Raw genomic sequence first — 13,697 nt, forward strand, 5'->3', positions numbered from 1 at the left:
TCGGGGTTACCTTATACACCTTAAGTTGGTGGTGCTCCCATACCAAATTAATCAAGTTACTATTTTTCACCTAGACAAAAGTCAAGTAAGTTTTCCATCTTAAAACGCTCATACACGAACAAAGTAAGAATTCTCTGTCTAATGAATGTTGTTGAAAGTCAGTCGAGAATCTCATAATCTGTTCAGTGGACTAACTTACCGACCGAGTTAGGCTAAGTAACTATATCAGAAAACCACTCACTAGCTAAAAATCCCAGTTACCAGGCGTCAACATATAAATCGTCAACGCTTACGCTAATTTAGCAAGGCGAACACGATGCTAATTTAGCAAGGCGAACACGATGCTGATCTAGCAAGGCAATTATCGCTCAGCGTTTACCAATTATTAATAATTCTCAAGGGAGTTGTACGGGCAGATTTTCTCTTGAAGATCTTATATAAGGGGCTTATTGTCTAACATTGATCTCTACAGTCACAAAAAGTTGTTCATTCGAGTTCTGCTGATACAAGTCGGTACCATCACAGAGAACATATAAAACCACTGTTAATCAAACAATTTTGCCATCATAGGGTTTAATGAATTCGCAAATACGAGCAAAACCTTGAATGCGTGCTCCGCGGTATATGAAATAACTAAAGTAGCTTGCATATTCAAAAGGCAGCAACTTCTGTGACTGTCACTTGATATCTGCAGCAGCTAGAAACTGCAGAAAAAGAAAAGATTGCTCTTTATTTACACAAGTTATTCATCTAAGAAACAATAAAGGGGTCTTAGAAAAACAAAAGGACTAGGTTTCTGCTGGACTGGACCGTTCATATCTTCATAGAAGAATTCTGTGGGAGTCCAGATAAGTTAAGTATCCTGCTCATCATCAGTTTCGTCATCATGTTCATGGAAGTTCAGACCCTTGATGGTCATCTTCCCAGTGTTAACTGAAAACAAATAAAACAAGATGAGATAAAGATGACAAAGATATAAATGAGAAACATAAATAGAATTGGATTCAAAAGGACGAGATTAAGCAGTCAGCATACAACAAGAATCAACACAAAATCAGCCACAAGTACACATTGCAAACAGATCATTCAGATAGTATACCATTTGGTTTAATTTAGTATGGGTCTTTTTGGTCTATGTTCAAATTGGTTTTAGTTTAATTTAGTTTTTCTTTTTCCATTTTAGGATGTGCAGAGCTATTATTGATTAGCACATTATGCAAATTCAATCATTACTAATAAATTTAATTCTGCTGAGTTCATCAGGTCAATTTTGGGATTTTCTGTCAAGATACGGTTACATCTGTTGGACATAGTTCAAGTCTACTATCAGGTTATTCAGATAGAGTAATTGGGCATGGGTACATCTTGCTAGGTTAAGCATGGCAAAGGTGTATAGCAAATAGGAGTAATATTGAGCGAGTCAGTTCAAAAAGGTTGACATTAGAAGTCACCATAGAGTACACAGGACAATATTCATTGAAATAGGGTTCTGTTGGGATTTACTCTGTACATATCATATTTGGTTGATAATAACTTTAAGTGACATTTGGGTGTATTGTGAATATGCTAGTTAGCAAATTCAACGATTGTTATCATTATGATAAAAGTCACCTTCAAGTCTCCAGGTTGGGTCTAATTTTGGGTTAACAGAACAAATAATCACATCTTGCCAGGTCTAACCAAAGAGCAGATCTTTACCATTCACCAACAAAACATTCAAGCATTTCCACCAAAATTTAGGGATCAGAGGCATCAAATATATATAAAGACACCAAATCTAACAGTTTGGAGTTTTGACATGCCTGAAACTTAAGTACAACTTACCAACAGCATCCATGCCAGCCAATTTGGGCATGAACTGCCTAATGTGTTCTTCCGCTGCTGCACCAGCCTTAAGTGTCTCACACTCGAAGGAGATTATGATCTTGCTTTTTTTTTGCTTCTGTTCAACTTCATTGGTGACATCATTCCCCCAGCTGTCTACAATGTAAAATACAGAAACACTTGTTAGTAGTTGACTTACAACTAAGGGCATGGAAATTAGCCAGTAGGAAAAGGGAATATCAAACTCCAAATTGTTTCAAAGAGATTTATGACATATACATCATGAAGCTTTATCATTTTCAGATGAACAAGCCAAGATTCGCAACGCAAATCGATGATAGAAGTATAGCAAGAAAAATACAGTAACTTCCTCATCGTCATTAAGAGTGCGTTTGGTTTAACGGGAAAACATTTTCCATGGAAAAATGGTTTTCCATGAAAAATGGTTTTCCTTTGGAGAACACAAATGAATATTAGTTCTCCTTTGTTCGGTTTGATGGAAAACTATAAGCTAAGAAGGGGAAAATGGAGATATTTTGAATGAGAGAGGAGGAAAATGGTTTTCCTTCAAATTTTGGAGCAAAATGTTTACAAAGGGATGGAAAACTCTTTTCCACCTTAGTTTTCCTTTTTAAATCCCTTGCCGAACCAAACAACGGAAAATGGAGAAAATCATTTTCCTCCTAAACAAATAGGGCCCAAGAGACACTTGCATTTGGAGTAATAGCTAAAAGAACATATGGGCAAAAGTTATAAAAGCTAGAAATCATATGTCAGCTGTGAACCTGTGCTACCACAATTAAACACACAGCCACCAAGGTTTTCTTGGGAAAACTTACCCATGAGCATGCTCAACGTTGGTAAATCTGGCAGCATCATGTCCTTTGCATTCCACAACGACAGTTGCTTCTTTTTTAGTCTGTTATGTATGAAGTCATCAAAGGAGATGGACAAGAGAATGCAACTTCATGGTGAGAGAATCACATGAAATAAAAAGTGAAATTCTAGCAATTATTACACTGAAATCAACGATGTTGAGTTTGATCAAACGGTAGTCATCACCCCTGCTGCACTCCCTTTCACATGCCAGTTCTTGACCACATCATAGCAACAACATACATTCAGTGTAGGGAGAGATATAAAGAGAACTCAAAAATCTAGACTATTGTCCAAGATAACCACCAAGGAGAAAGGATAGGGTGAAACTTGATAGACACCACAAACGATATATAAGTAACACCCACAACAATTAATAAGCAACTATCAAGACACTATGAAGCATGGACACCTATGAGGTTTGCCCGCTTCCGGAACATTTGCGTCCCTGAAACCCCAACTGCTTTCTTGCTGATGAAACCAGGAAATGACTGAGGTTTGCCATTTCAGAAACATTTCTGATCCCGAAACTCCATAGTCAACAAGTATATCCTAAATTTGACCCTTCAACTATTCCATAATATCAATATATACAAATATGAGGAGAAGAGGCAGGTTAAAAAAACAAAGTCATCTTGTTGCTCTCTTGTTGTAGGACTTCCATTTTGAGAGTACTTTTACGAGCTCATGGATAGCATGTACATTTCATGCGGGTGTGCAATGGTGTTGGCATAGTTTCATCTCAAAAATATACATGAATGATAGATGGATTGTCATTACATCAGCTTTGAACCACAAGCGGGATTTGCAAGTAGAGTGGCGCAAGCAAGAGTGTCATAAATAATCAAAATACGAAAAAGAATTAGCATGAAGTATAGAAATACTGTACATTGGGAAAGCAAAAAAGTAACAGCTCTAACCATGCTTCTTGGGACTTGGATTCAGTGATCTACTGAACCAACCCTACGAGGCTACTAGTGGGTAGAAAACACACTACATGATCCAAATAGTTGACAACTAGTACTCGTGCAAGTAGTATCAACAAGCACATCAAGTAATAATTGTCTAAACAAGATACCGGGGGTAAACAAAATCAAATCCTCAACATGACAGAATAACTCTTGTTAGTAATCTTTACATAAAACGAAAACCTAACATTGCATTATACTTCTTCTTGCAATGTTTTCAATCCCTCGTGTAATTGGAACCATTAATGTGACAACTTATTTTAGACAAATGCAGTAATGAAACTAATTATTACCGTATTATAAACGAAGGTATCTAATAACCATATGTACCACTCTTTTTCCAGAAAATAAAAAGACATCTAAGGAGGTAAACCCTTCGGCTTGGAATCGATGAACCGTCATACATAAGTAGCAGAGCAAGCTCAGCACATAATAGAATTACAAAATCTCATATACGACCACCTTAGCTTGATTTATGGTAAGACGAGGGTAACTTATTGTCCTAAAGAGGTTACTTATAGTAGAAGTGACTCTAAAGAGAAATATAGGAAATATTAAGCTACTTTTATTCTCATGATTACCTAATTAATAGTTTGTCCTTATCTGTGCATCACCATATGTACTATGCTGAGGTCACTAGTCCTTTTATTCCTTTCTATGAATATTGTACACTGCCATGACAGTGAGTAGCCGTTATTCCTTTTTTGTCTCCTAGTACTACTATAGTTATATCTAGTGTAAGGATGGATTGTAAGGGTCAGATCAAATCAATCACAGTCTCTCTTCACCTCTCTTTCCCTACTTTCTTTCTCAATGCTTTCTTGATTCTGCTGTGCACCAAGAATTTTGCTCTTCATGGTATCAGAGCTGGACACAGCCACTGAATCACTAAAGAAGAAAACCTTAAAATCTCAGCCAAGTAGCTGAAGCTGAAAAATCAGCAGGTTCCATCCTTAGTCTCTCCCCTCTATTCCTTCTTCATTCTCTCCTCTTTTCTCTCATTTTCTTAACTATGGCAAAACTTACGTTTGCTGATATGCAAAACCCTTTATTTCTTCATCCATCTGATGGAACCACATCCATTCAAAAACTGCAGGGACCAGAGGATTACAGATCCTGGCACAGGCAAATGGAAATCATTCTCACATCCAAGAAAAAACTTGGCTTTGTGACTGGAACAGTTGAAAGATCCACTGAAGATGCAACCTTGGGAGAACAATGGGACTCATGCAACAATATGGTAATTGCTTGGCTTCATGCAAACTTGAGTACTAGCATAAAAAAATCTGTTCTGTTTTTTACTACTGCTGCTGATGTGTGGAAACACCTAGAAACTAGATTTGCCTTGAGCAATGGATCTAGGAAATATAAACTGAACAAAGACTTATTTAGTGTTAAACAAAACTCATCATCTGTTTATGATTATTTCACCACCTTGAATGTGATATGGGAAGAGTTGGACTCTATGAACTTGCTGCCAACCATAGTCTCTGTGACAGATGAAGTGAAAGCCTTCTTGACTGCTGTTGAAAAACAAAAGGGAGAATCCAAGCTTTTTCAATTCTTGAATGGATTGGATGAAGCCTATGGACCCATGAGAAGCCAGCTACTCATGATGAATCCGTTGCCCTCTGTTGAAACTGCAAGTTCAGTCATTCAACAGGAAGAATCTCAGAGACAATTGCTGAGTACACCTAAACATGAGTTTGAGGTGTCTGCTATGTTTAGCAAAGGAAACTCAGGCTATGACAGAACAGAACTGTGGTGTGTAAGGAGTGTGGAGGAAAAGGTCACTATAGTGACAAGTACTGGTATGTAGTAGGGTCTCCTAAGGGTCATCCTAACTTTGGGAAACCTAACATCAAACCTGGTGTTGTGAACCAACCTTGGTCAAAGTGGAACAAAAGCAAACCTGGTGGAAGACCTAGATCCACAGGAAGCTCACAGAGCAGCTCATCTAATGCTGTTGTATTCTCTCCACAGCAACAACTGGAGCAGCTGATGAAAATGATACCAAGCTTGTCAAATCAATCAAGCAAGGCATCTGAGACTGATGATGAACTAGACAGTCACTTCTCTGGAATGATTGCTTGCCACAATGCCCTGGGCAATGAACAGGAGTGGATTATAGACTCTGGAGCTTCAGATCATATGACTCCACACCTTGACAAACTGATCAAAGCATAAAAAGTGATTGGCCTTGCTCCCATCAAACTTCCAACTGGTGATACTGCTGTTATCACACATGTGGGAGATGTGCAAGTCACACAAGCCCTGACTTTGCAAAAAGTCTTGTGTGAGAGATTGTCACTGTGAGGTGCAATTCTTTCCTAAATATTGTGTGATCATTGATGCTGAGTCTAAGCAACTCAAAGGAGTTGGCAATGCAAGAAAAGGCTTGTACTATCTAGTCAACACCACTTGTGATCCCAGAGTGAATTGTGAAAAACCTGGTATCCTACAAAACCCCTCATCAAGTTGCTTCCACTCTACTGGTATTGAAAACTCACCAAAACCCAAACCAGACCCATTCACCATATGGCATTACAGACTAGGCCATGCTTCTCTGCCTAGGTTGCAACTAATTGACTGTGTTAAACCTCACATAAAAGCAAACACACCTCTCTACATAACATGCCCTTTATCCAAATTTACCAAACTCCCTTTTCAAACCAGTAACTCTCATGCAGCCTCACCCTTTGATCTCATCCACATTGACATTTGGGGCCCCTACAAAGAATGCACAAGAGGAAAGTACAGGTACTTCCTAACCATAGTTGATGATTTCAGTAGATCAACTTGGGTGTATCTCCTAGAATACAAATCTGAATCCCTGGAAACTTTGGTTGTTTTTAAACAATATGTTGAAACTCATTTTCAGAAGAAAATTAAGTTCCTAAGGTCTGACAATGCCTTGGAATTTGATGATGAACCTTGCAAAAAGTTCTTTGCCACACATGGCATGATACATCAAACATCTTGTGTAAAAAGACCCCAACAAAATGCCAGAGTAGAACCAAAGCATAGGCATATTCTGGAGATTGCAAGAGCTATAAGATTTCAGGCAGGCTTGTCTCTCAAGTACTGGGGAGATTGTGTGATGAGTGCTGCACATGTCATTAATAAGCTCCCTACACCCATTCTGAACAATAAAACCCCCTCTGAATGCTTACACAACAAACCTCCTACCTACAACCACCTAAGAGTGTTGGGCTGCTTGGCCTTTGCAAGCAATCCTAGTAACACACTTGACAAATTCCAAGCCAGGGGTATCCCTTGTGTGTTCCTAAGGTACCCACCTACCCAAAAAGGCTAGAAACTTTTAAACTTGTTAACTATGTTGCAGTTTGTCTCTCGAGATGTGACATTTCATGAACACATCTTTCCTTTCACACCTCACTCCACCACCTCATACATGCAGCCTCTTCCAAATCCTAACCCTCAAAACCCTACAGGCTCTCACATAGATGATATGTTCTTGCAATATCCTAGTGATAATGATGATGTTGTCACCAATAGCCCCCCTCCTGCCACTTCTGAAACCTCTGATCAACAATCATCTCCTCAAAAGCATCCTGTCTCAACCTCACCACATGCCTCACCTACTGCTCAACCCTCCCCTGCCTCCTAGGAGGTCTACCAGAACACATAGTCCAACTACTCAACTGAGAGACTATGTTACTCAAATACCCAACCTAGACCCCACTAAAACACACCCTATATCTAACCTAGCCTGTGCTGCTGTAACACATGATTTTCACTGCTTCACGACTACCATTTCTCACACTGATGAACCCAAAACATTCAAGGAGGCTGTACAACATTCTGACTGGGTAGCTTCAATGAATGTTGAACTAGAAGCTTTGGAGTTAAATGATACATGGGAAGTGGTTCCTTTACCTGCTGGTAAAACAGCCATAGGTAACAAATGGTTGTACAAAACAAAATATCACCCTAGTGGTGCTGTGGACAGGTTGAAATCCAGGCTAGTGATCCTAGGCTGCAAGCAAAAGTATGGGGAGGATTACTCTGAGACCTTTGCCCCTGTGGCAAAGATGACAACTGTAAGAGCCTTGTTGGTTGTGGCAGCAATGAAGGATTGGCTTACATACCAAATGGATGTAACCAATGCCTTCTTGCGTGGTGACTTGTTTGAGAATGTGTATATGAAACCTCCCCAAGGTTATACACACTTGGGAAGTAGGATTACACTTGGTACTCAATCTTCCAGTGACACTAAGACAGTTTGCAAGTCAAAAAAGTCCTTGTATGGACTGAAACAAGCCCCTAGACAGTGGTTCTCCAAGCTGTCATGCACTCTCACTTCTTTTGGCTTTGTGCAATCCAAGGCTGATTATAGTCTGTTTACCAAACATCAGAACAGCAGCATCACGTTGGTACTCATTTATGTCGATGATTTGCTCATTTGTGGAAACAATGAACACAGCATTCAACTCTTAAAAGATATGCTGAGCACTAGCTTTCACATGAAAGACTTGGGCATTCTCAGGTATTTTTTGGGGTTGGAAATTAACAGAAACTCGGATGGGTTCTTCATTTCTCAAAAAAAGTATGTAGCTGATTTACTCAAAGAATTAAACATGCTCAATATGAAGCCATTACAGCTGCCTATGGATAGCCACTTGAAACTTCAGGCTGATGAGGGTGATGTGCTACCTAATCCTAGTATCTACCAAAGGTTGATAGGAAAGCTCATTTACTTAACAATAACACGACCTGATATCTCTTTCACTGTTCAGTTGCTCAACCAATATATGCACCAACCACATACCCCTCATATGCAAGCAGCAAAAAGACTCCTTAGGTACTTAGCTGGTACCACATCTCAAGGCATACTTCTAGCCTCATCTTCAGCAGCCCAGCTCACAGCATATTGTGATAGTGACTAGGCTAGCTGTCCCACCTCTAGAAGGTCAACCTCTGGCTTCTGTGTGCTACTAGCTCTCTCTCCTATTTCATGGAAAGCTAAGAAACAAAGTGTAGTTGCTAGATCCACAGCTGAGGCAGAATACAGAGCCATAGCTCTCACATGCTGTGAAAAGTCACATGGTTATCTACACTGCTAAAAGACCTTGGTCTCTCTCACCTTCCACCTACTATCATCAAATGTGATAATCAGGCAGCACTTTCCATTGCAGCCAACCCAGTCCTACATGAACGAACTAAACATGTGGAAGTTGATAAACACTTCATCAAGGACAAAATTCATGCAGGCACTATGAGCATGTCAATTCAGGAGATCAAGTTGCTGATGTTCTAACCAAAATCCTACCAATCAAACAACATCAACACTTGTTGTCCAAGCTTGGAGTTGCACACCAGTTTCACCCACAAGCTTGAGGGGGAGTAAAGAGAAATATAGGAAATATTAAGCTACTTTTATTCTCATGATTACCTAATTAATAGTTTGTCCTTATCTGTGCATCACCATATGTACTATGCTGAGGTCACTAGTCCTTTTATTCCTTTCTCTGAATATTGTACACTGCCATGACAGTGAGTAGCCGTTATTCCTTTTTTGTCTCCTAGTACTACTATAGTTATATCTAGTGTAAGGATGGATTGTAAGGGTCAGATCAAATCAATCACAGTCTCTCTTCACCTCTCTTTCCCTACTTTCTTTCTCAATGCTTTCTTGATTCATGCTGTGCACCAAGAATTTTGCTCTTCAGACTCATCATGTAAAAATCATAGAGTAACCCTTTTAACTTACATAGTCTCTTTAGGAAGCAAAGTAAGGTGGTCTTACCATAATTTTATCAAAGTGACCTCTCTAAGTTAGAAGTTGACTAATTATGTAATGTCATCGCATTAAATTATAGAGTGATAATTTTAACTTACAAAGTGACTCGGAACAAAGTGAGGTGGTATTACCATAATCTTGTCCTGAGGCAGAAGACTTACTATAATAGAATATCTTAGGTAAACTGACCCTTATGAATTCTCCGACATACATGAATCTGTATAATAATGATACACAATTGTGAACTGAAATCAACAGTACTAAAATACAACTCAGTCGAAAACAAAAAGGTGCATCTAAACTGTAGAAGCAAGTCAGAGGAGAGAGACACACACATACCAGTGCCATGAAGGCCATAGCAAGTAGAGTGAGAAAGGCGGATGAAATGACCAGAGATGGACCCACATGGAAGTAATGCTATTGATGCAATTCCTTCCATTTCCTTCATCTTAATACTCTTCTTTGAATCTCCTTCTTCTATTATGAAGGGGAAAAAACATATGAATTCAGTCACCCAGAAAGTTATACTACTATAAAGTACTTCATAATTCATAAAGAACGGATTTTGTACAATTATCTTATCAAATTGGGTAGATGGGGGCTTAAAGAGTGATGTTGGAAAATTACCCATAATAGTATAATCGAATTCTGAGGAATGAGTAGAATTGTGGACGAAGTCTGTAGTTCGTGCGTCTCAAGGGTTCAATTTGTGCTTCGGAGGGAACAAAAATAACGGAAATATACTTCCAAATTCCAATTGTCTCGAGAGGAGTAGAAATGTTGTGCTTATTATTTTTTTATCAATTTGTTTGGATTAAATTATCCTCGCTTTCTCCACAAAGTTTTAAAAGCATCCCTACTTTTCTCTCAAAACATGTGATCCCATTTATTGTTTTACACAATTTTAAAAACATTTATTATCTTTTGATTTTGTTTAAAGGAAAAAGAAAATAAATACCTAATTTCAATACAAAAGTATCAAAAAAGTACTTCATTAAATACATTTTTTTGGAAATCCTACTGCTCATTCTATTTTTCTTAATTTCCGTAAAAGATGAGAAGTGAACACTATATCATGAGATGGAGGAAGTATATAGGAAAAATTGACACAACGATCTCATGTATGTCTGTTTGATTTAGGAGGTTGCAACTTTTAATTTTCTCATAACAATTCTAATTTAGGGTTTTCATTTTAGAATGGCTCTTCAACTTAATTAATTGATTAAATTATTTAATCAAAATACATGACACTCATTTAATAATCTTTTATATAAAATAATTAAAGCCAATAAAATACTTTAATATGTTATAATTAATTGATTTAGTTAATTAGTTTCACTAAAATATTGTTATGGAACAAACTCTCAAAGTTTAGACTATCGTGAGATAATTAAAATTTGGAACCCTTTTAAGTTGGGAAAAATTAACAATAGAGGTCTGAATTTTGGGCGATAATTTAAAAAGGTTTGAACTATTGATTAACCTGTGTAGGTCTCAACTTTAGGAGATCTTAACTTTTAGTGGGCATAGGTGACTTAAAACTGACAATTTTTTTAAATAAATGTCACCTAGAATCTACTTCTCTCCCTCAATTAACCTTTCTGGTGTGACCCAAGATTTACAGGTTATCACCTAATTATGTCAGTTTCAAGTAACTAAAGCCTGCTAAAAGTTAAGACTCCTAAAGTTGGGACCTAAACATGTTAATCAATAGCTCAGACATTTTAACAATTGTCACATGAAGTTGAGACCTCTATTGTCAATTTTTCCTTTAAGTTGAAATGACATAGTTAGAATTGGGAGTGCCAATTTTTCTTTTTTTTTTTTTTTATAACGGGTCTTTCTAGGCTGGTAATGGATCAAGTTGGGTCAAGATCGAGTTGGGTCAAGATCAGGTTGGGTTGGCGGGTTATTCCCTTAACCCAACCCGACCTATTAACTTAAAGGGGTTGAGAATTACAACCCAACCCGTTTAATTTTTTTCGTCTTTTTTCCACAAAAAAGTAAAACAACAAAAATTATGTTACAAAGCAACAGTACAAGCCCGACCCTTGGGGGTGACAAGAGAGGCAACCGCTCAGGGTCCAGACTCTTAAGGGGCCCAAAATCGAAAATATTACTTTCATCTCTCCGAAGGGGTCTGAATCGAAGTATTACAAGTGAAAACACCAAAAGCATAAAAAGATAAAAAAAAAATTAACATACTCTAGGCCCTAGCTGTCATGCACAATGAGGAACTAAGGGCTAGGCGTCCTAGCATTACTATTCTAGTTTGACTTTCCTAGGCAACTTTACTTCTACCCATATATTGAGAAAACTATGTATCGTAACTAACTTACCACCAAGCATTTAATTTATTTCAATCACCCAACATGGCATTTTGATTTTCTAAAATGGAGTCCTGATTTTTATATTCTTCTATTACTACTTTCTTATAGCTTCATAAAAAAAAATGAATAAATAGCAATTTTATTTCTCTCTATTGGCTAACTTATTAAATCGGAATTTTTAGGTAGTTTTTGAACTTCAAAATTAGGACTTGAATCTGAGACCTTTTTCGAGCTAAGTTAGTTGATATTTAAATTACTGACTCCAATTGAGTTTTATGAGATATACATATTACTCCTTTTATATCCTCTTTACAAAATCCCTACATTTCTAAAAAAATCGTATAAATTGTGAGCTTCAATCACAAAACATTTTCTATATCCTCTTTATAAAATTCCCTATATTCCCATAGTTTTTTTATAACTTCGTAGATTGTTTCTTCAAAAGTTGACCAAAAAAATAAAAATTGATATTATATTGTCAAGTTATTTTATTCGTAATACTATGTACAATGCGAAAATAAAAATTTACTAATGAATTTATTAGAATTAAAGGGCCTCTATGTCTCATCTCCGCCTGGCCCATATATCGTCATGACCGGGCCTGCAACAGTGGGCAACAACTTAGCATTAAACAATTACATAACCATATGCTAGATATTGTTCAAAATCAAACCAATCCAACGCACTATTTTTCAAAATTAACACCATTACAACTCCATAATCAATTGATTAACATTAATTGTAACGAGTTAGGATTTTTTACTTTTTAACTTTCTATGTGGGCTAGTCCAATTTTTTTAGCTGTGAAATGAGATAGGGTATTTAGGTTGTTTCCCTAAATGGGTTAAAATCAGGTCGAATTTTCAACTTGCACCAATCTATTTAATTAAATGGGTTGAAAATTTCGACCTAACTCATTATTAATGGATTGGGTTCGAGTTGGGTTGGCGGGTTGGATAATATTTTGCCAGCTCCGTCTTTCTGTAGGGTACCTATATATATATTTCAACATTTTTTATATTGGATTCCTAATATTTTCTTTTTCCAAGTTGTACACTTAAATATTTATTTGTTATATATCCTACCCCAATGTTGTAACGCCCCGACAAATTACACAACCTTAATCGTCAGCGAAAACATACTTTAAGCCCGTGGGTTATGGCCCACTAATAAAATAATAGCCTAAAATTGAAAAGTTCACTATACAATTACTCATCGTAAAATAATACTTGTTTATCCATCATACAAAATATCCTAAAACCTCATAAAATCATATATAATCTCCATAACGCAGTCTATTAGTGATCCTCAATTGTTCTTCCATACCTAAAACATAAAACAAAAACGTCATGAGCCGAGGCTCAGTAACATACTACTATAACAACGTAAATTCATTTCACATCATTTTATTTAGAAACAGTGAGGAGAGAATAAGTAAAACTATTTTGCAAACATATCATAACATGTTACATTGTCTTCTTTATCATGTTCATCTTCATACATCTTTTACTTTGGTAACTTAGCTCGTACAACAGAAGGGACGTCTCCCCAGAACATAGTAACATCGTAAACGGAAGGCAACCACCCGAGGACAAAAGTCCTCACTAAACGGGAGGTGGCGTCAATGCCCATAATATAGAATGCGCGGGCCACCCGAGGACAATATCCCTCACTAAACGGGAGGTGGTTAACCGGTCGGGAGGTACGTGCACGACCCAGGATAACGGGATATTTGCCAAGAACCGTCTTTCACTTGGATTTATCATGTTTCATTTCTTTTAAGCATATCGTAATCATCATGAATAATTATATTCTTTTCATTTCATCATAACATCATCATCATCACCACCATCATCATTTCATAGCATCATATCATCATATCATCATAACCATCATAAAACATTTCATTTCCCGCAATCCGATCCATATATAAAA

General features: G+C 37.3%; 1 protein-coding gene across 5 annotated transcripts; it reads right to left on the bottom strand.

The window, feature by feature from the left end:
* Window positions 1-404: 404 nt before the first annotated feature.
* Window positions 405-10,207, bottom strand: LOC104887273 (hypothetical protein). 5 transcript variants are annotated; one of them, XM_010671887.4, is made up of 6 exons: window positions 10,060-10,207; window positions 9,772-9,909; window positions 2,843-2,916; window positions 2,664-2,743; window positions 1,825-1,976; window positions 405-933 (listed from the first exon to the last, which is right to left on the bottom strand). In XM_010671887.4, the coding sequence occupies exons 1-6, from the start codon at window positions 10,061-10,063 to the stop codon at window positions 854-856; spliced, it is 528 nt and encodes a 175-aa protein (XP_010670189.1). In that variant the 5' UTR covers window positions 10,064-10,207; the 3' UTR covers window positions 405-853. The 5 variants fall into 5 exon arrangements, with proteins under 5 accessions (XP_010670189.1, XP_019103527.1, XP_057248496.1 ...); XM_019247982.3 differs by having other exon boundaries at window positions 9,772-9,906; window positions 10,060-10,194; XM_057392513.1 differs by lacking the exon at window positions 10,060-10,207 and having other exon boundaries at window positions 405-704; window positions 811-933; window positions 9,772-10,048.
* Window positions 10,208-13,697: the final 3,490 nt, after the last annotated feature.

This window comes from Beta vulgaris, chromosome 2 (assembly GCF_026745355.1).
Source record: "Beta vulgaris subsp. vulgaris cultivar EL10 chromosome 2, EL10.2, whole genome shotgun sequence".
Taxonomy (NCBI): domain Eukaryota; kingdom Viridiplantae; phylum Streptophyta; class Magnoliopsida; order Caryophyllales; family Amaranthaceae; genus Beta; species Beta vulgaris.

Excerpts from the sequence above, each read along its gene's own strand:
- LOC104887273 (XM_057392513.1), bottom strand. The coding sequence starts at position 9,985 with ATGAATTATGAAGTACTTTATAGTAGTATAACTTTCTGGGTGACTGAA. Across the intron at positions 2,744-2,842 it reads TCAACATCGTTGATTTCAGT|ACTAAAAAAGAAGCAACTGT; the intron begins GTAATAATTGCT and ends CATACATAACAG. Across the intron at positions 1,977-2,663 it reads AACGTTGAGCATGCTCATGG|CTGGGGGAATGATGTCACCA; the intron begins GTAAGTTTTCCC and ends CATTGTAGACAG.